The 24,333-nt window shown below is 39.2% G+C and overlaps 2 protein-coding genes across 4 annotated transcripts in view; both read left to right on the top strand.

The window, feature by feature from the left end:
- The window catches only part of LOC122765802 (collagen alpha-1(XXV) chain), a 173,803-nt gene extending 164,884 nt beyond the window's left edge, over positions 1 to 8,919 (top strand). The window contains exons 31-37 of one of the 2 annotated variants that reach the window (XM_044020235.1): positions 174 to 227; positions 360 to 413; positions 1,384 to 1,410; positions 2,287 to 2,340; positions 4,723 to 4,800; positions 6,583 to 6,621; positions 8,209 to 8,919. In XM_044020235.1, coding sequence (XP_043876170.1) covers positions 174 to 227; positions 360 to 413; positions 1,384 to 1,410; positions 2,287 to 2,340; positions 4,723 to 4,800; positions 6,583 to 6,621; positions 8,209 to 8,235 — 333 coding nt within the window. In that variant the 3' untranslated portion in view covers positions 8,236 to 8,919. Of the gene's footprint in view, positions 1 to 173; positions 228 to 359; positions 414 to 1,383; positions 1,411 to 2,286; positions 2,341 to 4,289; positions 4,377 to 4,722; positions 4,801 to 6,582; positions 6,622 to 8,208 lie in introns of both variants that reach the window. The other variant, XM_044020234.1, reaches the window with a different exon arrangement.
- Positions 8,920 to 13,855: 4,936 nt separating this feature from the next.
- Positions 13,856 to 23,653, top strand: etnppl (ethanolamine-phosphate phospho-lyase). 2 transcript variants are annotated; one of them, XM_044021891.1, is made up of 13 exons: positions 13,856 to 13,996; positions 14,524 to 14,642; positions 14,832 to 14,991; positions 16,714 to 16,788; positions 17,125 to 17,218; positions 18,335 to 18,451; positions 19,754 to 19,836; positions 20,211 to 20,436; positions 20,580 to 20,734; positions 21,386 to 21,475; positions 22,730 to 22,860; positions 23,057 to 23,128; positions 23,227 to 23,653. In XM_044021891.1, exons 1-12 carry the CDS (start codon positions 13,938 to 13,940, stop codon positions 23,110 to 23,112), a joined length of 1,365 nt encoding a protein of 454 aa, XP_043877826.1. In that variant the 5' UTR covers positions 13,856 to 13,937; the 3' UTR covers positions 23,113 to 23,128; positions 23,227 to 23,653. The 2 variants fall into 2 exon arrangements, with proteins under 2 accessions (XP_043877826.1, XP_043877827.1); XM_044021892.1 differs by having other exon boundaries at positions 23,224 to 23,653.
- The last annotated feature ends 680 nt before the right edge of the window (positions 23,654 to 24,333 follow it).

The following is a 24,333-nucleotide window of genomic DNA, read 5'->3' as shown; positions in this document are numbered from 1 at the left end:
TAGCAGCTATAACTCTATGTACTGGATGTAAAGTACATGAGGAATACTCAATATGTGTGTATATGCAAAACATGAACACTTTTCCATCTGCTGTTTGTTTTGGAAAATCCACTTTGAAAGAGCTGTCCCTGTCCGATGATGTAATCCCACCGTAACGACACGTCTCTTTGCAGGGCATGGATGGACCTACGGGTCCAGCTGGTCCTGCTGGGCCAAAGGGTGACATAGTAAGACGGACATTTATCTTTGCCCCTTGATTTCACTGTGGAGACAAGACATGCATGCACATGAGTGTGTGATTTAGTATCACTTCTTTTCCAAAGTGGATCATGTATAAAACACTGATCTGTTTCTGTTAGGGTGAGAAAGGAGCACAGGGCGAGCCAGGGCCAAGGGGACCTTATGGACTTCCTGTAAGTAGTTTTTTGTTGTTTGATGTATAATAAAGGCTTGTCATTGTCCAAATGTTATTGAATCAGTAGCCATTAGATTTGTACTTTTCCTGAAGACGTGGCAAGCAGTAGTGATGTCACCCATTGGAATCTGATTCTCGTTTGGAAGCCTCGAGATTTGCTGTAGCATATTGAGGTACTGCAGTCTCACTGGTGTCCACTCAAATGTGCTGTGCTTTATCATCTACAGTATTTTGCACTAAATGGGAACTTCCTTAATAGTATTACAGAATCATGTGCTTCTGAAGAACACCTAAGCTAGTGATGGAGACCATTAACTCCACCAATTAGTGGCTGGCTCTGTCGCCTCGCAGCATGAAACTTGCTACTTTGAATCCCAGTTTAACCGAGGGCCTCTGTGAGGAGTTTGCATGTGGGGGATAAAGTGATAGACAATGAGTGAGTGAGAACTCCTCAGGAACATTTTTACTGATGTTATAAATCAAGTGAAAACTAGGCTCAATTTCCCATGAACTTCCATTCAAACTGGTGGCTCTCTTGTTACTTCAGGATTGGCCTCATCTCACTACCTATGATCAATTCTCATCCAAGAGGCTTCTTTAGTTTGAAAAACTGAATCTAAACCTGAAAGTCAAGTTGCTATTGATTCAGTGACATTTGGTTAATATAAATCTCGGAAATTAATAATCTTTTCTGTGTTTGGAGGATCTTTCATGTTCTCCAAACAGGATCTTGGTGATCAATTCTGACTCATTTAAACTTGAGAGTCATCACTGTCAAAATGTGTTGTCATTTTGCACTTTCAGAAAAAATAGTGTCCACTAAATAGTGCAGAGAATCACACACTGCGAAGAGGATTTAAGTACACAGATTTCTACCCTCCATCCAGCAACACCTCAATCCCTTTTTGCTATAGTTTCGTATGATTTTGTTTTTCGTGTGCTGAGTGTTGTTTGTTCTTCATTTGCAGGGAGCTCCAGGAACACCAGGTTTGGACGTAAGTTAGTTTAACTTCATCTGATGAATGTTTTTAAGTCTGGCGCAACTTTCCAGAATCAAACGCAACTGCACTCTTTTACTCTCTTTTACAACCAAGCAGTGTTCTAACATGTCTCTGTTGGGTGGTGGTGACAATTATCTGTGCCTCCACCCATCAGTGGTAGACTGATCAGTGTGTGTTATGACCATACATATTTTGATTTGACAGAGGCCCATATGCCCTTCCTGGCACAACCCTTTTATTTATCTGTCCTCGGGACTGGATAAATGGTCCCAAACAGTCTGGCTGGGGTTAATTTAGAGTGTCCAATTAATAATGAGTAATGATTGTTAGGTACCTTGTTTGAGGAGTACTCTCGCTCTTGACCCAAGCCAAGTTTCCTTTCCACATGGCCATGGGCCACCCTCCGATATTAACCCGATTAAATAGTTGTATATAAACAATGTGATGTAAATAGCTTTCTTAAAATGAACACCAAGGGAATAAGGAGCAGTCAGATTGAGAGTGTTATTATTTTGACATGTTTGTGTCATAATCAGATTATAATGTCCTGATATCTAGTGGACAAGGATTATAATGATACAGACTCCAAATATTGAGATTATGATTAGCGTGCAGTGCATGTAAATGTAGTCAGAGTTTCTTTTGTACGTTGTTGCATCTGATTCTGGTGAATTGCTGCCTTTCTTTGTTTGTCAGTTAAATTGAACTTGAACTCGGAGAGAAAGCACAGCGGCTCAAATCTTTTCATTCTCGTTGCATGTCCACCCATTTTGGCTCAAACCTTTTCACCTTGTTTCTGTTTCCTTTGGTCTGTTCTCCTCATCACAGTAAAAGCCTCCAGAGTAATTAAGTGGACTTGTACGTTTACAGGGGTTACCAGGCTTAAGGGGCGATAAAGGCGACGTTGGGGAAAGAGGAGAAAAGGTAGATGTAGATATGCTGCAATGGCTTGTTGAATAAAGCCCCTTAACATTATAGAGGTCTGATGTCAATGGACAGTGATGGGACTTAGTGCAGGTGTTTATGTAGCTGCTGTATACAGTTAAAGGAAAGCACAGTTTCCTTTCTTGAAAATTCTCCCGTCCATTTTAATGAATTCCTTTTACTTTGCAGATATTTTGACTTAAAGTTCAAGTAAGCCTTAGTTAGGGATAATCCATGATTTTTGAAGGAGAAAGCAGTAAGCAGCAAATTTAAGTTGACGTATATGAGCCAATTCTGAGTTGGTAAAAATCTTTTACTGTTGTCCTAGGTCAGTGAGCTGAACAGAAACCATATACACGTCCTTTAAAACATAAAGCCATTTCCTGTGTTGCTGGAATGCATTTAACGCAATGTGGGCTAAATCAAAGACTTAATAGTTGGAGAAAACATGTGTTAGTGTGTAATCACTTGATACATGTCCTCCCGAGTTGTCCCTTTAAATAAATTGAATCTCTATAGCCCGAGACATGCCTTTGCGTAAAACGTCATCACCAGTCCTCTCAGCTCAGCTTTTGTTCTTCACCTTTGAATGATTTGCCATCTCATTTCTCAAAATCACCAGTCCAATGTCATTGTCGGGACGTGGTTTAAACATGTCAGATCAAACACACGTCCATTGACAGCAGGCTCTTAAAATCCACATTTGTTTATGTTTTTCTCCTTCTGTCGTTTCCACGCATGGACATGAACTTACACGTCACCTCCCGGAGTTCTTGAGCTTGTTGATAACTCTTCCCTTGCTTGTGCACAAAGTGGTTTTCCGATACCCTAATCTGTGTGTGTTTCAACACGTTTGACTTTAATGTGTCTCTTAGATGTTTAAATGACTTTTAGGTAACACTTTACAGTAATTATTGATATGGTAATAGTGTATACTCACTCAGAGAAAGCTTATTTCAATTCTAAAACTTGTTAATAACAATTGAATCTGTGTGTGACTTATGGGAGGATACATTCAAACTTCATAATATTTTATCATTTTACTTTATAATGATCTACTTTGATTCATAACATTTTTTCCATGTAAATGTATTCACCAAATTATAACATGGTTTTACTGTGATATTATCGCCTTATTACCACAGCATTGGCATTGTTATTAACAAGGTGGAAATTGCTTTAGAAAGAAAATCCATAATATTACCATATTATTACTGTACTCAAACATTAAGTGTTACTGCCTTTTAGAAACTGTATCCCATTCCATGGATCATAAAAACAAACATACTTTGATATGTATTTAACATTTCCCAACAGTGAACAGTGTATTATGGATTATCATTTTCATGAACTACTTTTGAAGATTCAGACACTAGTGGCACTTAGTTCTATGTTTTTGTATGCACTCAGTACAACATTTTAATTTGCAAATTCAAATTAATAAAGTTAGAATAGAATTGAGGCTCCAATACTACACATCTGGAATCACGACGACTGAAAATGGACCTAACATCTGTGAAGTCTGCTACTAAAATGTTGTCACATGCATTTTCCATTTAAAATACCATTGTGTAACTTGTGTTTTACTCTGTCGGCATACAGTTTGTCGTAGATTTAATTCTGTTTATCTGGAGGCAATTTTCCTTGCTACTCTTTCTCATCCTTTGTGCCCTTGACACCCCTGTTTTTGGCAAACAGCTGTTTTCCATCCCTTCCCACTGTGTTTTCCTCCCTTTTTTTGTCCCCCTCCTGTCCTGAGGAATGTTTTTTTGAATACTCAGTACTGTCTGGTATCCCCTCTCCTACCTAACATTGGCAATGTGTCTTTCTCCCTCGAGGGCCTTTTTAATCACTTCCCTTCCCTAATAGCAGTGCTATCCCCAGATGTTCAAAAGGCAATGATTTTTATTTTTTTTTTTTGTAACTTGACCAAACTATTGTATCCACAGGGGGAGAAGGGAAAGAAGGGCAAAAAAGGGCCTAAGGGCGAGAAAGGAGAACAGGGTGCCCCTGGATTAGATGCACCCTGCCCATTGGTATGTCCAACTGTGAGCTGGAAGTTGTCTCCTAGCTGTGTAGAGCAGTCGTCTCCTGAACAAGGAGGAGGGGGTGGAGCACCCTGTGGTGAAACAGATACCTCGCTTCTCCCAAACCATAGCAACCTGAAACCAAAAATAATTCCTATATAAAAAATGAGAATATTAGAATAGAAAAAAAAAGTAGAATATCAACACCACTGGATTTGAGGTATCAGCAAACCAACATGGGCGGCTCCTCCCTCGCCTCCCCCCACTCTTGCGTCGGTCACGGTGGACAGATGCAAGGTTTTGAGGGCGGTCCACCTCTCTCCCAGTAACACTGCCAGGTCGTCTTTGCAAACAGGGTTTCCGGGGATTTAAGGGTGAAAAGGGGGAACCAGGGCAGCCAGGTCTGGACGGGCTGGATGCCCCATGCCAATTGGTACAGTATTTCTCTTCTTCCTCCTCCTCCTCCTCCACCACGAACGTGTACCCATGCATGCCTCTCACCTCCAGCCACAGCTGAAACACATTCATGCATGACTAAAGAGCACAACAACAAGCATGTATACATTTTTCATCACTACGTTTTACATTACATTTAAAAGAAAAAGCTAAAAAAACCTGCACGCTAACTAACCGCAAGCAGCCTTTTTCAGACATAATGAGAAGTCAAATGATTATAGAATATTGATCTATCTCTTTAACTCAATCCTGTAATTCCCTGGATTAAAGCTTGAGAAAAAAAGTTCTGCTTAAAAACCTGTTTCCTTCAAGTTCTTCTATTGACCTTTTAACTTGAATGCTAACACAGACTAGCTTTACTGATGAGTTGCCCAAGCTACAGGCACATGAACCCCCTCCTCTACTCTGTTAACTTCCCCTTATCCCTTTCTGTATTTGTACCAATTGGGCCAGACCATGAAGAGAAGAGAAAATCACTTATTTCCATTTGACCTATTCGGGCAATTCAAAATGAAGTTTGTAATTCGTATGTCAATGATTTTTGTTTATGTTTCTGAAATAGTCCTGTGTAAATGCATGACATTATAATGCAGTGGTCAAACATGAGTGTGTGAAGCGATAGCATAGAGTGTAACTAGGCATACTATTGTGAATACTGTGAGCCACGACAGGTAAGAAGACATTCACAAATTGCCATCTCATTATATTTCAGTTGCCGTAGCTTAATTATTTATTAATTAATTAAGGACAACAACTGCTTTGTTATAGTGTCCCAATAATTTTGTTGCATTTTATTGCTAATGTTCTGAAGCACTGAAAATGGTGGGGCCACTAAAACAAAAGAGTTGACATATTTTTGCCAATGCATGAGATGAGGTACTGCGTTTTGCACGTGTAAAATATTTTTTTATTGATTTCGCAGATGTCCAAAAAAAGATAAATTCACAAAAGGATTAAAGATGGTTATTTGCCACTTGTGCATGAACAGACTGGGAATTCTTGTGCAAAGGTTTCAGAGGCAGAGAAAACAAGAGCAACTTACACAGAAGTGAAAAAGTACAAAAATAAAACAAAAGTGTACAAATAGGCAATAAGAATCAGGCAGGGAATATGACACTACAAAAATTTAATATATAAAGAAAGATATGTACAAAACCTACTAGGTTTAAAGACGGAAAGAAGAGAAGACTGTAGATGAGTGAGAAATATTGAATGTCCAAAGGAATATTACACTATTTTTATTGCATGTAGGAAAATTCGAGGTCACGAGAGACATTTATTGCATAAGTGTAAGGAAAATGATTGCGCAAATAAATATTCTCCTTACTTCATTTTACAGTTGCAATAATTCAATATGCAACAATTCCCTGGATTTCACCCATGTGTTAAATCAAAAAATCACACATGCAATCTATTTAAATTTTGAGGACTTAAATCCTGTAAGGTTGAGACAGCAACTACAAAAGAGAATAGAATTATTTTTAAAAAAAAGTTTCAGATTTTAAAATGTATCTTAAATGTGTTTTATTTAATGACTTTAACACAGAGATATGGAGGAATAGAGTCTCTGTGATGTCTCAGACAGGATGGGAGCTTCCGTCTCTATTATCTCCTGTTTTTATTATTTGGGCTTATGTGTTCAGGCATGTTGTTGTGTGTTTGGCACAAAATCAACATCATTTATCATGATTTTCCTTAAGCTTTCCACTCCTCCTGCAGTTCTCATTGTTTCTCTCCCCTGCTCCTCCTCTCTTAACAGGGCCCAGATGGTTTACCAATGCCTGGATGCTGGCAGAAGGTAAGACAAGTGTATCCTGAATAATATGACTCAATGGAACTGCACAATATGTGAGAGGGAGACAGAGTTTAAAAATCTAAAAAGCCTGAACTTGGCGTAAAAAAATTAAAACCTTAAATCTTTATTTAAATCTGCAGTGTGTAAAGTCATCTGTATGCTGCATCCTTCATCTGAACACAGGCTCTGTCAGGCAAAACTATCAGACCTGACCAAGGGAGAAGCACAGGGGTGGGCCATCATGGGAAACTGCTAAACGACAGGGTTTTTTGTGTGCTTCTTTGTGTTTTTAGACACACTCCAACCTGTTTGCTGCCATCTTGCTTTACTAGCACAATCATTTCCTGTGTGGGATTGTTTTGGGTGACACGAGATTGAAACACCATTATAGAGAGATATGGTGATAGGCTTACTCAGCGTTATATGAATACATTTTGCAATGGTTTGAATACAGCTGACGTTTGTTTGTATTTAAAAGTTACGCACTGCAGATTTAAGTGTGATATAATATGAAAAATTAAAGCGGAACTTTGCTCGTGTGTGGCCCCTCGCTCGGTCAGACAGTCATTTCCTCTTCTTTGCTTCCTCCAACAACGGTTTTCTCAGCTAACAGACAGTAGGGGGAGTGGAAACAACCCTCAATCTCCCAGCAACAAACCATTTAAACATCACAACACATCCAAAGCTGTTTGGATGCTTAGTTCCACTTTAAGCTGTGATTGACTTATTTGTTCTCCTCCTAAAAAACAAACGTGCGGTTCCTCTGTCAGTTTCTCCTTGTGTTTTTCTGTCTGTTTGACGTTTGCATGCGATTTTGAACGTTTTGAGATGTGAACCGTCTCACTCAGATCATGTACAACTCAATCATGAAACCAGATGCAAACATCATCATGTCATTCTCTCCCCCCTCCCCCCCTGTGTTTTTTTTTTTGCAGTGATCACTCTAACCTGAAACGCATGGAGTTTGTAAATAATGCTTATTTTATTGTATTTATAGTTGTTGTTTTTTTAATTGGGGAAAAAAAAAAAATAGTCTAAAAGAAAAGACGTCTATGTGTACAATAATAACCGTCCCAGGGTTCACACCGTTAGCTGCTTCTACTCACATTGCTGTGTGGAGAGAAAATAAAAAACAACACGTGTGTCTGTCTGTGAGTTTGGATCCTTGGCTGGCAGCAGAACTTGTCTCTTTAGTCTTTGCATGGCTCAGACTTGGAGTGTCGCGGCACAGCCAGATTCATGAAGGTTGAAGGGAACATGGACAAGACTGGAGGAGGAAGGGGATCTGGACTGGCCGTCTAACACCAAACGCTAGGTGTTTTGTGTTGTTTTCGTCCCAATAAGCTCACCATCCATTCACGCAGCATCATTTTCTGGAGGACTAAAAAAAAAAAAAAAGACTGTGCAAAACAGGACATTGCACCCCTGCAAAAGCATGACTCGTGTACTGAAACTATATGTATTGTACATACATGTCACCATTTTGTGGTCGCGTCACGGCTTCTGCAGCAAAGAACAACACTAACGCAAAAACAAAGAAACCCACACACAGCTGCATTAGTAATTGTTTTCCTCTAATCTTCCTTCAAGGGAGTCACGCCATGGCTGGTAGCCTGAAAAGTCCCCAGAAAGTAAAGCTGTTGGTTGTTGTTGCTTTATTTTGGTGATACCTGCGAGAGGCTCTGATATCAGCAGGGTTTTTTTTCACCGTCGCACTCGTGGCTCGGCGTCGTCAGTGTGATGTCACCGCACCGAATGAGGGTCTGATATTTGGACAAGTCTGCCCCTGGACGCCCCTCTCAGAGCGGGGAAATGGATTGGAAATGGATGAGACTCATCGGTGTGTGTGTGTGTGTGTTCCAACCTGCAAATGCTTCGGGGCCTGAATAGAGAGCGTCAACAGAACGCAATCATCTTTCTGTCTTTCTTGTTTGCTCTCATTCTTAAAACATTGTATTTTTGTGTATAATAGCCTTCGGTGCCTCAAGCTTTTATTCATTCCTTTATCAGAAATGTACATCTTTATATCATATTTTTAATTATTGGAATGGTTTTTATTTCAGAAGGTTAAGGTTTGTTTGGTTTTATGTATGTGTATGTATACATGTATGTATACATACACATATAAGAAAGTTTGTGATTATTGTGAAGACATTGTGCTTTGTTTTTTTGTTTAATTTTGTTTTTTATGATGTTAAAACACAGTATGATTGTGTTCTTGTACAGCCTCTGATCTTACGAGCTCTCGCTGTTTGTGCAAAAACAAAAACCATTGCAGTGTTCAGTTAAGCTGCTCATTCACTCTGGACTCATTCTATGGAATGTTCTTTATAAGGTGTTGTCACTTCCCCTGCTGCAGGTACACAAGTTAAAAGTTAAAAATATCTTGGTTGTTATGTCAGGAATCTGACATATTATCTCCCTCCCACAAGCTAAATTTGCTTTATTATAAAATAATAATGATAACAACAATAATAATAACAATAATAATAATAACATCATTGAAGGCCCTGGTTAGACATATCACATAACTTGACCAATGTTATTTGGTTGCTTTCAGAAATCAGGGGAGAATAAATTTACTAGGGCTGCAATTCATAAAATGTCAAAAAAAAAAAATGTAGCAGTGTTTCCCTAACCTTGAAAATGATGATGTTCTTAAATATCTTGTCTACCAAACAAAAATATTATTTTTTTAATGATTTCTTTGTTATATTGCGTAAAGAAAACACAAAATATTCACATTTAAGAAAAATCATAGGGCTTGTTTTATTCATTTTTATCAAAATAGTTGACGACTCATTTGGTAATCGATTAATAATCGATGACTAACCTCGACATAACAATTGGAATATGAGTGAAGGGGCCCTATTAACATATATCACATAACCAGTGTTATTTGGATTCATTTAAATAATGGGATGAATAACGAAGGCCTTGTGTATAGAATGCAGCCCAAATCGGATATTTAAGCATATCCAGATTGTATCTAGCTTGTTTTTTTGGCAGCTAAAAACACAAGATCATTTTACAGGTCACAAACTGAAGTGTCTTCCCCCAGGATTCCGCTGAATAGCAACTGTATTGCATTCTCATCCACCTCAGTCAATGTTTCAGCATCCACCACATCCAATACATTCAGCAGAATTCAGCACTGGTCCCTGTTTTGACACCATACTGTATTTAGACGCATTCAGTGGAATCCCGGGGTTCCGCGTCCCTCGACAACTACAGCGATGACGTAGATATCTGTAGAAATCTGCCCCCTGTGAAAAGTCCGTAGCTGACTTTGCGCGGCCTATTTACACCACTGTATTTTAACGTTGGTGATAATGGTGTTACCTGGAGAGCTCAGTATTTTCTCAGGTGTTTCTTGATATAAAGACTTTGAGAACCACTGGTTTAGACTACTTGTTTGTCAAAGGTGTGGCCTGTAATTATAGAAATCCATGTGGAAGACTAGACTAGACAATGTCAATATGGACACACAGATCGGATCTGATCACTTGCAGTATATAATGTGAACAGTTGGTCAGGAAGATCAGATTCTGTTCGATATGCTTACAAATCTGATTTGGGCTGCAGGCTAAACAAGGCCATAGTAGCGAAGATATCGGGATAGTAGCTCCGAGGCTTGGGCTTCAGGGCCCCCTGAGCCCTTGGGCCCCGGGGCGTCACTCGTCAGACAAAGGTAGTTTTATGAAATAGAACCATCTCATGCTACACATAACATATTGTCTTAAAACAGAGGATGCAGCGCCAGGAAAAAAGCTGAAAACAGTCGGTTTCCGTGAATCAAAAAAAAAAACCACAAGCTAAAAGGTGGCCAGTTATGTCACATTCCATATCATGCGGAGCAAAAACTAAGTGGAGTAGAAAAGTAGCTCGATTTGTCTTTCACCTGCATTGGAATTGCCCCCTGACGTAGTGGGTGCTACGCAAGGTCAACACACTACGTCTTCTCTTTGCCGTACGTGTAAGAAAAAAAACATATACTATATATGCATGAGCGACTTTACTGTTAAGAGCAGATGAAAAATACCAACATTTTGTTGTGATGTAGCTGTAACCACATGGTGGCGAAGACTCCAACCCACATGGTTTCGGTTTGAAAGTACAGTTTATCTCATTGTTATCAAAGGTGCTTCACTGATATGGCACTTTTCCATTATACAGTTTGAGCATGTCGGGCATGTCGTGTTCCAGTACTTAATACCTCTTCAATGTGGGCGGGGTCATCATTGCATGACACAAACTAGTGACATTTTTTAAAAGATTAGTTCAGTACTTCCTGCATGACTGGAGCACAGACCTTGTCTGACAGTCACTGAGCTAAGACTAAGGAAATTCACTTGTTTTCAGGATTTTTAAGTAGTACTGTTCGGCATTGTCCGGTTTGATTCTTGTCAGACGTCACGCTCATGACGCTCTTCCAGTGACGACACTCTCTGACCAATCAGTGGCCAGCGGTCTGTTGACGTCACATTTTAGTATCGGCTCAGCTCTCTTGGAACCTCACCAGAGCAAGTACCAAAAAAACACCAGTTACCAGGTACTGCCCCTAATGGAAAAGCAAAAAAATTGGTCACGCCGAGCCATGGCTGAACTGTATCATGGAAAAGTAGCTAATAGTGGCAAGAACAACACAACAGGTTTCTTTATTGTTGTTGGGTTTTTATTTCTTGTGCATATACATACATATGTGTGTGTATTTTTTTTGTCTCAGTTTTTTTTTAAGCGGTACGTTATTTATTTCTTTTCCCTATTATTTCTTAAGTGAAGGCATTTCGGTTTCTCGACAGCATTCCTTTCATTCGTCTCCATCACGTGCAGCGAATTTTGGATCACGCTAAGGCGTCGTGACGCAGACGCGCAACAGGGTCTCAGTGCGAAGGACGTTGGTCAGCATGTTCACGTCAGATCATTAGCTTTCCGTGCACTGCATCTGCTTTTCTATTTATGATTCAGTGTGTCAGAGAGGTTACCATGACAACAAAGCGCTCACGGGCTGAATGCTGACGTGGCTCAGCTCATGTAACTGTGTTAAACATCGCAGCTTTCTGTCACTCTTTCTCTTTTCTTTTTTCTTTTTTTGCATTGAATGTAGTTTGATATATGTATAGTTGATCATTAATGTACTGTTAAAAATGTGTGTGCTCATTTGGAAATAAGTGCAATTTATACGTTGGTCAATATGTGTGGCATCAAATGCAGCTGAAATGTCACATCACAACTGTGATCTGTGGAGCTCCATTTGTTCAGTCCTGCGACGCTGTATACCACTATACCTGCAAACATGGACAAACATTTCATTCAAATCACAATTTCCTTTTTCTGTTTTTTGCTTTCCTTCCCTTTTAAAGTGTTCTTTCCATTACTTTGTATTAACTGAGATTTTTGCAACGTGTTTCTTTTTTTTAAATCCTTGTGTTTGACAAACCCAGCCGTTGTTACGAGTTGCTGTATCTTTAACATGTGCAGCTAATTTTCAAAATGTATTTTTGTATTTGGTTGACATATTTGTTGTGTTTAACATTTAGATGATTCTGCCGTGAGCAGAAGTGCCAACGTTTCTTTCCGTGTCAGTATTAGCAAGAGCAAGCAGCTCAATAGCCCACATCTGGGTGTTTGTCACCATTTCAAAATTTTTCCTCTGAAGAATGAGTAACATTTACACTCATAACCAACCTTCTAGTTATGAATCCTTTTCAGAATAAATGTTATGAGAGTCAGTGAGCGTAATTCTTTTAATATCTCACACTCCAAAGCCTTTTGTGCACTGCAGCCTTACTTAGATAAATTAAAATCAATAAAACAAAGGTTTCTTTTTTCCAAAATAAAACACCATTGTGGTACAAAATCAAAAAGTATATCACACTAAATCTACTTTGTGACTTCTCTTTAAGTTACAACTTCCTTTTTTCTTTAGTTGTGGCACAATATACTGTATGTTTTGGTTTATGTTCTGCATTTGTGTTTTTCTTTTGTTTCCTTTTTTACCCACTTGATTGAAGACCCTCGAGTTCACACACTATTATATTTCAAGGTGACATTTAATATGACTGTACCATTGGAGCCAAATAAATGCAGTCTTTCAAATATGTCGTGCAGAAGATTTGCTTTTATTGGTAGTCAGTATGTACAGTATGGGTACACTGCTATAAAAAGCCTACAAGAATAAAAAAAAGGAAATTCTTAGGTCAGACATTGGAACAGTGAACAGTTTGGATCCCTTTTTGACGGAAGGCTTTTCTGTGTGGAGTTAGTGTGTTTGTTCTACCCCCAGTATCTCTTCTTGAATTTTATTGAGATTGGCGTATTGCAGCTGGTGAAAATTAAGCCAAATTTAACTGTTTATTTTATTTTATTTTTTGTTCATTTATTTTAAAATAACAACGAGCAGTAATAAATATGATTCTTGGTGTCAGTACTGGTCTGATACTGGTCAAAATGTCTGGATTTTGCTCAGCACTGGGGAATCTGACACGATTCTGTAACCCTCAATGCAACATAAGTACTACTTCACTAAGCAAATAAGTTAAAAAGTAGGAAGAACATTTTATTATATTTTTATTTTATTTTGTTGTGGGGTGATTTATTTTCTTAACTGAAATGTAATATTTCTTGCGGAATTGGAGTTGCATCAGAACGAATGTGATGTCAACAGTATATTAGTTTAAAATATGTCAAACAACTACTGAGGTGCTGAGGTTGTGAAAGTGGCTGCTTCCCAAGCAGTCGAGTGTTTTTTTTTTGTTTGTTTGTTTTTTTAAACATATTAAATAACTTAAACAAGTGGCATGATTGAATGAATGAATGAATGAATGAATGAATGAATGAATGAATGAATACAAGAACATTCTGATTTCATGATACCTGCCAGTGTTCGAGTCATGCCTATCAACTAGACCAAATCAAATTCTGCTTAGGGCCCCCTAAAGGCTCGCGCTGGCACTGGTTATCGGTCTCTAAAAAGTGGTATTGAGCCCTAACTAAAGTCACAAAACGCAAAAACATAGTTTAAAAATGTTTTTTTGCTCTTATATTTTCCCATTTGTTGTTGTGACATGTACTAAATTTAGGAAAATAAATGTATCAATTTTTTTTTTTCCACTGGACTGTGCGTCACACATTCTTCGAACAGCTGCACCGCAGCTGTGACGTACTGTAGAGCTGGCGTTTGGTGGCGCCGGTCGCTGCGTGCGCGTTCACGTGTGGATAAATAGAGCCGGGTCGTTCGTGCTTGCGCAGCTGAGGCTCAGTGGTTGTGTGTTTGGGCAGGAGAGGCGCGCGTCGTCGTCGTGCCGGACAACATTAGAATGTCTGCGGAGATATTTGACAAGAAGACGACCATTGACCTGAGGAAGAAGCACATAGGGTAAGACGAGATCCGCTCAGTGCACGTGACAACTTTGACTTTAAACAGAAAGTCCTGTCAAAAAGTTGACAGGACTTCAGGACCCCAAACAAATATGCAGAACTTGTATATATGTTTAAATAATATGCATAAAGTCAAACAGTTTACAATCAGGAAATTACATAAATTATTTGCAGATTGCTGGAAAGCTCAGTCACTACTTCCTGCACATACTTTGCTCTTTGCTGTTTTGTCCACAGACCAACATGATTCAGTTTTTATAATTTCTTTGTTATATGCAGCTAACATTTAAAAAGACGAAAAACTGTCATATGAGGAGACACCTGTTTAATCGTGTCAGCCCTAATCTTAACAGCCAATAGAATCATTATTACAAGGTACAGTGTCATTCTTGAAGTCTCTAAGCAGCATGGTATTATTTTGCAACACAAGTGACTTGTCCCCGTTGCAAAACTCACACATTGAATGTCAACAAAATGGAGACACCTTGGACACACAGATCAGTGTTAACTTCCACTCCTCTGCAGGCCTTCTTGCAAGATTTTCTTCAGCGATGACCCGTTAAAGATTGTCCGAGCCAAAGGCCAGTACATGTATGATGAGAAAGGGCAGCGCTACTTGGACTGCATAAACAATGTGGCTCATGGTAAACACACAAAAATGCAAAAAAAACACACTCCATGCTGATATGATGATGATAGATGCCCTGAATGTTATTGAATTTTATTTGAAGCTTCAGAAAGACACAGGAATTGTCACTTATTTACTTGATATCACTTTACAAAACTCACTTTAATGTTGCTCTTCTGTGCATCTCTTCCCTTGTCTTTCTCAGTGGGCCACTGTCACTCGGACGTGGTGCAGGCAGGAGCTCAGCAGATGCAACTTCTCAACACCAACTCGCGTTTCTTGCACGACAAGCTTGTGCTCTATGCACAGCGGCTGCAAGCAAAACTGCCTGACAAGCTCTCTGTTTGCTACTTTGTCAACTCTGGGTATGTCTGCAATTTTCTGCCACTCCCTAATCAACAGAAGCAACATATATATAAAACAACTTTTCACAAAGACTTGTCAGGTAAGATACGATAATGTTCAGGTCACATAAGGGCAATTTCCTTTATTCCTGCTGTAGTAATGATGTAGTACAAATCAACGTAGTGGCTGCTGAAGGTCAAAAACAACGAGTTTTTGAGGCCAAAACTAACCTCCTTTAGCTTGGACACTGTGTGATCTCAAATTAAAGACACCTTATTGAGCACGTGCCCCAAAAACAAAGAACCTAAAACGTGTAACACTGTAAAACAAAACAAACCGGTTACCACAGTGCAAAAGTGCAAGAGAGTGTCAGGAAACATTACGCATAAACCTGTTCTATTGATGAGCAATGATCTGTGAAAAAAACCTAATCCGCCAGATATCATACTGCGCTAAAATCCATGTAAAAGCTTGTAGTTACAAGCAGAGGAGAAACCAGTGAACAAACATGCACGTTTCTTATTTCCGACCAGGTGTTTCAGGACGAGATTTCACAGGGTAGCTGCAGTGTCCTCCAACACGTCATGCGCTCATTTTCTCAACTTTTTTTGAGAAGGCCACAGTACAATAATAAATAAATGAATGAAGCACAGATAATGAAAGGTTATTGGACACAATGAGACATCGAATGGACTGTAGACTGAGGTGGACTGTCCACAAAAACAATAAAGGTTGTAAAAGTGTTATTAGCTCAAGGCTGCAAGATAAAAGGGTATAGTCCACACTGTATTTTCAAGTCTGATATTGAGGCTAAATGAGGAAGTGACTTCCTCGCATTAACACAAGCATCCGAACACTGCTCCTCAACAAAGTCTGGCGTGGTTACTAATTGACACCTCCTGCTGCAGGTGTAGAGCAAGAGTTAATAATGTTATACATAAAACAATCCTCGCAAACGTTAGGCAGAGCAGTTATCAGCAGGGCCGGCCCAAGCTTTTATGGGGCCATAAACTGAAGTTGAGTCACCTGGTGGTTTACTATTATTGATACAAATGTATCAGTGTAATTGTTGTTTACACACTCTTGTTGTTTAGTTTATTTATTCTTCTGCAGTGAAATAACAAAAGTGTCGTGGTATTAATTTGCACTTTCAAAATCAAAGTGAGGTGACTTAATGTGGTGATACTGAACTTGAATTGGTAAATAACAAAGTAGTGAACCAGTTAAATGGCCTTGATTTTTAAAACTTTAGAGCAAATGTGCACATTTGCACTAAATGTAAATAAAACCAAATCACTTGAGAAAAACAATATCTTGGTACATAACTGTATATATAAAAGATATTTCGATTAGCGATCAGTTCAATACTGGTCAAAATCACTGGATTGGATATTGGACGGATAAAAATGGAAAATCTGATACAATCCAAAAATCATCATCGTGTATATATATTTGTATATATATGTATGTATATATGTATACATATATATATTTGTATATATATGTATGTATGTATATGTATATATATATATATATACATATACAGTATATATACATATATATATATGTATATATACAATTCTAGGAAACATTGCCTAATAACCAGGTGTCACCTTATTTGACCCACATATTGTAATACGTGCGTCGTTGTCTTACGTAATAGTGTTATCCACTTGCTTCAGCTGTGTATTTTGTGGTGATTGAGTAACCCGTCGCAACCCTTGCCGTTCTTGAACTTTCAGCTCTGAAGCCAATGACCTGGCCCTTCGACTGGCGAAGCAGTTCAGAGGCCACAAAGATGTCATCACACTGGAGAAGTAAGTGGAATCACCGCCTGGTCTGTGAAAAATAAATAAATAAAAACAACAACAACAACCTGGTGCTGCATCAGACCAGCAAGCACCAAGTATAAAATAATAATAAGGGGTTTATAGTCCTTTTATTTACAGATTTTCAGGACCGATATCAAGACAGATTATTACTAGTTAATAAAGCCATTAACCAATGTTTAGAACCAATACGCACTTACTAAAAATGACAAAACTTTGGTTAAATGTCATCAGTACTTATATATATATATACACATTTTAGTGGTCATTTTAATGTCAGAACAGACCATGGTCCATGTTCTGTTTTTTCATTTTGTTTTGCAGTGCCTACCACGGCCATGTCTCCTCGCTCATTGACATCAGTCCCTATAAGTTCCAACAGCTGTCGGACGCTGAGCAGAATCCATTTGTCCATGTGGTGAGTGTTTTTACTCTATTAAAAAACCATGACTCAACTTACTCTGCTGGGCCTTGGCAAGCGACACACTTTGTTAGCATGTGAACACAGAAGTGTGTGTATACAGTGTATGAGCAGGGGAGGAGAAGAGAGGGAGACAAAGTTTTTTTTTTTTTATATAACTAAAGATTCAGCAGGGCAAGACGTAGAGCTGCATGGTATGGCAAAACAATATTTTAGATCGATAATGTGTCATGTTATAGACAGCTTTATAAAAAGGTAGAACAAGTGTGAGGACATACACTGCAGCTGTACAAGGAAGGAAAACAGGGACAAAAAAATGTATCCAACCAGATGAACAAACCAAATCAAGAACAATGAATAACGACTATTGCAAATGAGCAGTTTTGTGCAAAGTTCTAATGGATATGATAATGTATTGGAATGAAACATGAGTATGCAATTTGTGCAAAGTATAGATAGAATAATTACAATAAACCAATCAAAGTAACCAAAATTGGCTCATGACTTACAATTGGCATGACTAACTCATCTTAAACTTTCTTCCTTTATTTCCTTTTAAATATTTAATTGACTTCACAGTTGTACGGCTGCTGTCTTTATTGAAACAGAGTAGGGATAAGCCGATGCGGCATTCAGTATTGGTATTGGTCTGATACTGGTCAAAATCACTGGATCTGGATCTGGATGTCTTCAATATCTCTGATTTTTGGGTCAAATATTGTGTCACATATTAATAGATTAATAAAGGAACAAACCAGAGATTACATTTGAATTAAGGAGGTGCCTATACTTTGCTGTACTCAATTTTCTTTATGAAACATATATTAAATTTTACTCTGATCCTTGAGATTATTGGTGTAGTTTGACACGTGGGTCTGTATACTCACCAGCTCTTGTGTTACATGCCATATTTTATTCATTGTCTCACACACACACACACACACAAAGGATTGAAGCAGTGGATGCATAACAATAATCATACTGTATATTACATGATTTTTTTAAGTATTATTCAAACATTTTCTGGGTTTTAAAAAGTCATCACAGTTTCAGTTTCAAACAACTTTGTTAATCTCAACTGCTCGTCAACTGCTTTTTTTTTTTTCCAAACAGGCTCCCAGCCCAGATGTGTACAGAGGCAAATACAGAGCGAATCATCCCGATCCTGCGTCAGCATATGCAAATGATGTCAAGGATATTATAGACAAAGTCCACGAGAAAGGAGGCAAGGTACAGTTTGTGTCTGATACTGTATAATCTTGACCGTGCATAATTGTCTTAACCATGTTGTTTGATTGTGTTTGTGTTGTTTGTATGAACATTTTTATTTCCTAGGAAAACACCGTGGATGGCAAAAAAAAGTTGAAACTGTTTATTGTGTTATTGTGCTCAAAGAACCAGACAAGCCCTAAAATACAAGAGTGTAATCAGAATACTCGATTTAAAGTAATAGTGTGTAACTTTCTGTGATTTTTTTTTTTGTTGCTATTATTATTCTGCCTCTGTTTGGTGAACAAAAACAGTAACATTATTTGAAAGCTGCATTCTTCTTCTGAAAATGGGCACTGTAAAGTAATACTATCAGACCTGACTGAGGGTGTGTTTGTGTGCAGTGCAGCGCAAAGCTTGTCATTCATACCATCAAATTGTGGCACAGTTTTCAGTCATATGCCAACCTCTTTTGCAGCGGTCTGGCGCAGTGTTGCTATCTGTGTTGACATTAAACTAATCACTTCCTCTATGCAGCATGGGAACATCGCCAGGAGACACAAGATCTAAACTGAGAAACACTGAGAGAGAGTCATGTGGAGCTGATAGTTTGACAATAGTTTCAATGTAACATTTCTTTACATTCAAAGTTAAATGCTACACTGCAATAATGTCACATGTACTCCTCTGTCACAGTTTCCTTATTGTTACATCCTATTTTTCATTTTACTCATGCATCCTTTTTTTTCCCTTTTCTCTCCTCTCACTTTTCAGATCAGTTCAGACCGAGGACTCTGGCTTTTAGGGTCAAACCCCACATCACAAGAACTTTGTGTAGGGGAGACTTACTGTGTCCACAATATTGGGCCTTTAATCCAATCCAATGTTTAAAAGCACAACCCAAGGGTCTGTCCATGCTTCCAGCGGTGAGGAGGACCTGTTGCGGGCCCAGAGATTACACAGAGTACATGCAGCAGTTTGTAATGTGCAGATGTGCGTCTACAGGAGACCTAAAGGACAAATACGTGTATGCTATTCAGTGTTTCTCCCTAGTGATCTTATGAACCCAACCAATCAAACAACCTTGTCTGCGCTTGTTTCAAGTGAACCCACTGCCATGAAATTCATCTCCACTCTGACATGAGGTAACATGCTCTCCAAGATATTAATGATTGCCTCTCTCTCTTTGTGCACTGCCAAGTGAAATGTGAAACAGCACTTATGAAAGAGGGACAACAACCAGATGCCAGGATTTCTCCTCTTTCCCACTTCGCCGGTCGCGGCTATGTATTGATAGACCTGAACTGTTTTTCTCTTGCACAGATTGCCGCTTTTATTGCTGAGTCATTGCAGAGCTGTGGCGGGCAGGTTATTCCTCCTGTGGGCTATTTCCAGCAAGTGGCAGAGTATGTACACAAGATTCATTCATGTACCGAAGTACAAATCTGAAAAGCTAACGGCCCATTTATGGGAAGACCAATAACCAAGCACGTTTGTTGATGCCTGCAACTTGGCACTGCCCTTTCAAGCAAGTATAGCATAACATCTACAGCAATGCAAAAGATACAGAGGTATGTAGGGTAGGGACGGTTATAAAACGGACAAATATGAAGAATAAATGGGCCTGCACTTGAAAGCTTGTTTGATTATTATATAAGCTAGCCATTGTCAGTGCTACATGAATACATAACTGTTGTGTTGCTCACATGTTTCTGACTATTGACCTGAATACCTGAAACTACCACCTTGTTTAAGGACTTTGCTGCACCTCTACATACAGACATGTACGCAAGGCGGGGGGCGTTTTCATCGCCGATGAGGTTCAGGTTGGCTTTGGGCGTGTCGGCACCCACTTCTGGGCCTTTCAGCTTCAGGGAGAGGACTTTGTGCCTGACATTGTCACCATGGGAAAGCCGATTGGCAACGGCCACCCCATGTCATGTGTGGTGACGACCAAAGAGGTGGCTCAGGCATTCATGTCATCCGGAATGGAGTATTTCAACACAGTAAGAGCACTCATGTGAACCTTCTTGTAGTAATAATTGTAATAGAGTCCATGTATGATGAAGGAAAGAGGAAAGGAAGAGGAAAGGAATTGGTATTGTAACCAGTTTCTTCTTTCCCGCGTGTGTGGTTTTGAATTTCTCAGTTTGGCGGCAACCCAGTCTCCAGTGCTATCGGCCTGGCCGTTCTCGAGGTGATTGAGAAGGAGGATCTTCAGGGTCATGCGCTGCGTGTGGGCCGGTACCTGACCAATCAGCTGGAAAAGCAGAAAGAGAAGCATCCACTGATCGGAGATATCCGGTAGGCAACAAGACACACAGTTACAGGATAAGCATCAGCTGATTGGTAGGTTGACGGTAGCTCAGCGGTAGAGCGAGACGTTTTTCAACTCAAAAGTTGTGGGGTTTGATTCTACATGCCGACGGGTGCTTTGGCAATATGCTTAACCCCTTGTTGCTCCTGATGTGTGTGGGTATGAAAGATGAGTGATAGGAAATGTGCTGCACATATATGCGCCATATGAAAGTGTGAATGGCTGAATGGCAAAACATGATCCTGATCCAGAACACCAGAGTGTTTAATAGCACTAGAATAGGTGTTCTGGTGTAACTCTTTGTCCAGCACATCAACTTCATGCTCTGTCCAGAAACTATGTAAAACTGCATTGTCCCTTAAATAAATTAATGAATTAACAATACAAAAATAATCTTGGCAGTGAGGCGTCACTCTGTACGCCTCACTCTGTGGACAATTCAGCAGCCATTACATTCTAACAAATGTATATAAAGACACATATTACACTGAAATCAATGTTAACATAAAATGCTCACATTTTGGTTTATCAAGGCCCAGAAAATGTTTCAGTCAAGATACAGTATGAGATCTAGTTTGTGTGCAGGATTTTCAGTGTGTGTGTGTGTTTAAAGTTGACGACTGTGTCACATCATGCAGGGGCTGCGGACTTTTTGTCGGGGTGGAGCTGGTGAGGGACAGGCTTAAGCTCACTCCTGCGACAGCAGAGGCCCAAGAAGTCATATATAAGTGAGTGTGAGAAGCGTCGTACCCATTCAGTTTTACCACCAACATTCACTGACCCCAAACAAAATGTTCTACTCGTGTTATGTATTGTTGACCCATTGGTGTGTCAGAAACAGAGCATCCCCAACATATCTGGAACTCACAAGCTGTTGGCATCTCTGCATAAGCAAATAACGCTATCTGGACAAAGGTATTTGGTCAACGCTTCAGCATACCAAGACGTTTTGGAGAATGCCTTTCTTCCAACTTTGTGGCAACAGTTTGAGGAAGGAATCCTTTTCTATTCCAACATAACTAAAGCAAGGACTATAAAAACATGGTTGGATGAGTTTGGTGTTGAAGAACTTGAGGGTGAAGGGTCTGGCCCGCACAGACCCTTCACCTCAACCCCATCCCTTTTGGGCAGAACTGGAACAGAGATTGCGAGCCAGGTCTTCTCGTCCAACATCAGTGCCCGACATCATAACTGCTCTACAGAATGAATGGGCACAAATTCCCATAGAAACACTTTTAAAATCTTGAGGAAAGTCTTCCAAGGAGTGAGGAAGCTGTTATAGCTGCAAAGGTGGGACCAACTCTATATTAAAGTACTGTACATGTATTTGAATACATTATTACAGTCCCTGGTGTGATGGTCAGGCGTCCCAATACTTTTGTCCATATGGTGTATTTTAGATGGTCTTGCTCGAGCTTACCTCACTGAGGGAAAATCCCTAGTTGTTGTTGTACAGCACATTGGTCAACTCTATTGTAAATGTGCTATAGCAGGGGTTGTCAAACGTTTTATACCAAGTACCAAAATACTGAGTGGTGTAAATAGGCCGAGCAGAGTCAGCTACGGACTTTTCACAGGAGGCAGATTTATTCCCAATAAAATAATTTGCTCTCTCATTATCATCCTCTTCCTCACATAAACGTCAGACACTGGTATAGTAAAATTAGATTCAGATGGAGCAAGAGATAAGATGACTCTTACTATAATTATTATTTATGTATTTATGTGTTATTTGTTTAATTTTTCTACGCACTCCAGTCAAAATTCTTCAGCTCCACTGGTATGGCTATTCCCTGGTATATACAGTACAGTGAAACAGCATTTCTGATTGTCCTCCAAGGACCACGAGAGGAAGCTCACGTACCACTGGTGGTACACATACCAGTTTGAGAACCATGGTGCAATAGAAATACGTGTGGCTTGGATATCACTATGTTTTACCTTGTGCATCTGTGCAAAAAATAATGTTGATATTGCTCCAGGCTCAAGGAGCAGCACATCCTCCTCAGTGCAGACGGACCTCATCGCAATGTGCTCAAATTTAAACCCCCAATGTGTTTCGCAAAGGAGGACATTGACCTGGTGGTGGAGAAAATTGACCACATACTCACAGGTAGATAACCTTATCTTGTTTGTTTTGTTTTTAATAACCTGTCCTCTCTCTCTCTCTATGTAATGTCAGCTGGGACGGTGTTGGAGTGGTACATGTCTTCTTCTTCTTTGTGGATTGTGCATTATTTAAATAGATGGAGGTGTTGTAATTGTAGCCTGCCGTTGCTGAAGGAGTGTAACTGTGTCTGTGTTTCCAGAACTTGAGAAAGCACTGGGCATGAAGTTGGCAAACATTCTGAATGGAGGGAATTAATCCAGTAAAAGTAAAGGTAGGTGTGGCTTTGATTGTCCCTCTTATCACATATTTGCAAACCAAGGGTGCAGTTTTAATTTTAACTTCATCTGTTCCTGACTGTATCTCAAGCAGCTGACTGATGAAAATGGACACCCGTATCACAGCGGTTCAATCCATGAGGAAGGAATTCTTCAAAAGAAACACAAACACCTCAAGACATAAAACCTCATGTGAACTTTGTGTGAGCACTCTATCACCCATGTTATTAAACAGAGGCCATGAATTTGGTGACAGAATCCCGGGGTAAAGGTGCTTTAGTATTTAGCCTGATCAGAAATGTTTTTATAAAAACAACAATGTACTGTATGTCTGTGAGATCTTGGTTTGTTTAAATTGTACTCGGGATCAAGCCATGTGTTCAGCAAAGCATCTTGAACATTGTTTCGCCTTAGGACAAGAAAAGTCCCTAATTGTGTCCCTAAAAGTTGTACATCTCATCTTCTGCCAACACTGACTTTGAAAACATGATTTTAATAAATTTATTTGTATGTAAATCTTGCGATGTGTCTCCGTGTGGATTGTGAACACTGTATAACACTGAATTCTGACCCTGACGTTTGCCCTCTCTTAGAGAATCGGCTCGATTTCAAGTGCAAGGAAAACGTTATTGAAGAGAGTATTGGTCAACAGCTTGTCTGTTCTGCCTTAGCCAAACCAGAGACACTGTTTGACAAACCTGCAACTATTTAACCGTCCACTTGAGTTTATTAACAGGGAAGGGACGTGCTTTTACATTTATTTCATCCAAAATGTGAAAACATTTATTAAAAATGATTTAATACCCATTAATAACAAATGAATTGGGGAATGCGGATTCTGAACTGTATGTTTTAATTTATTACCAATAATAATTTGATTGTATTCTCCCCATAGTTTTCTGAATTAACTTATTCACAGGTGTTTTAAGGTCCTGCATAAGAGCATTTGGATTTACTGCTGTAAACTTTAATTTGCAATGAATGTTTGCATGTCCCAGCATGTGTGGAAATGAAGGTCTTATAAGTGACCTTATTTGCACTTACACATGTAGAACTTTATTTTCCTCATACAGTCTGTCTCTGTCATGAAACTCAGTACTGAAATAAAAAAGATAAAATTGGTGGGAACATTTTCTGATTTTTTTTTGTGTGTAAAATATACACAAAAGATCAGATGTTCAGGCATTTTTAACCTGTTATC

This window comes from Solea senegalensis, linkage group LG3, assembly GCF_019176455.1.
Source record: "Solea senegalensis isolate Sse05_10M linkage group LG3, IFAPA_SoseM_1, whole genome shotgun sequence".
Lineage (NCBI taxonomy): Eukaryota > Metazoa > Chordata > Actinopteri > Pleuronectiformes > Soleidae > Solea > Solea senegalensis.
Note: the sequence above shows the minus strand (reverse complement) of the source record. Positions and strands in the feature narration are given on the sequence as shown.

What these genes read in the sequence shown, in the direction of transcription:
- etnppl (XM_044021891.1), top strand. Translation starts at nt 13,938, where the DNA reads ATGTCTGCGGAGATATTTGACAAGAAGACGACCATTGACCTGAGGAAG. An exon ending in CTGAGGAAGAAGCACATAGG is followed by an intron (nt 13,997 to 14,523) that starts GTAAGACGAGAT and finishes ACTCCTCTGCAG; the next exon opens with GCCTTCTTGCAAGATTTTCT. An exon ending in CCACTGATCGGAGATATCCG is followed by an intron (nt 20,735 to 21,385) that starts GTAGGCAACAAG and finishes CACATCATGCAG; the next exon opens with GGGCTGCGGACTTTTTGTCG.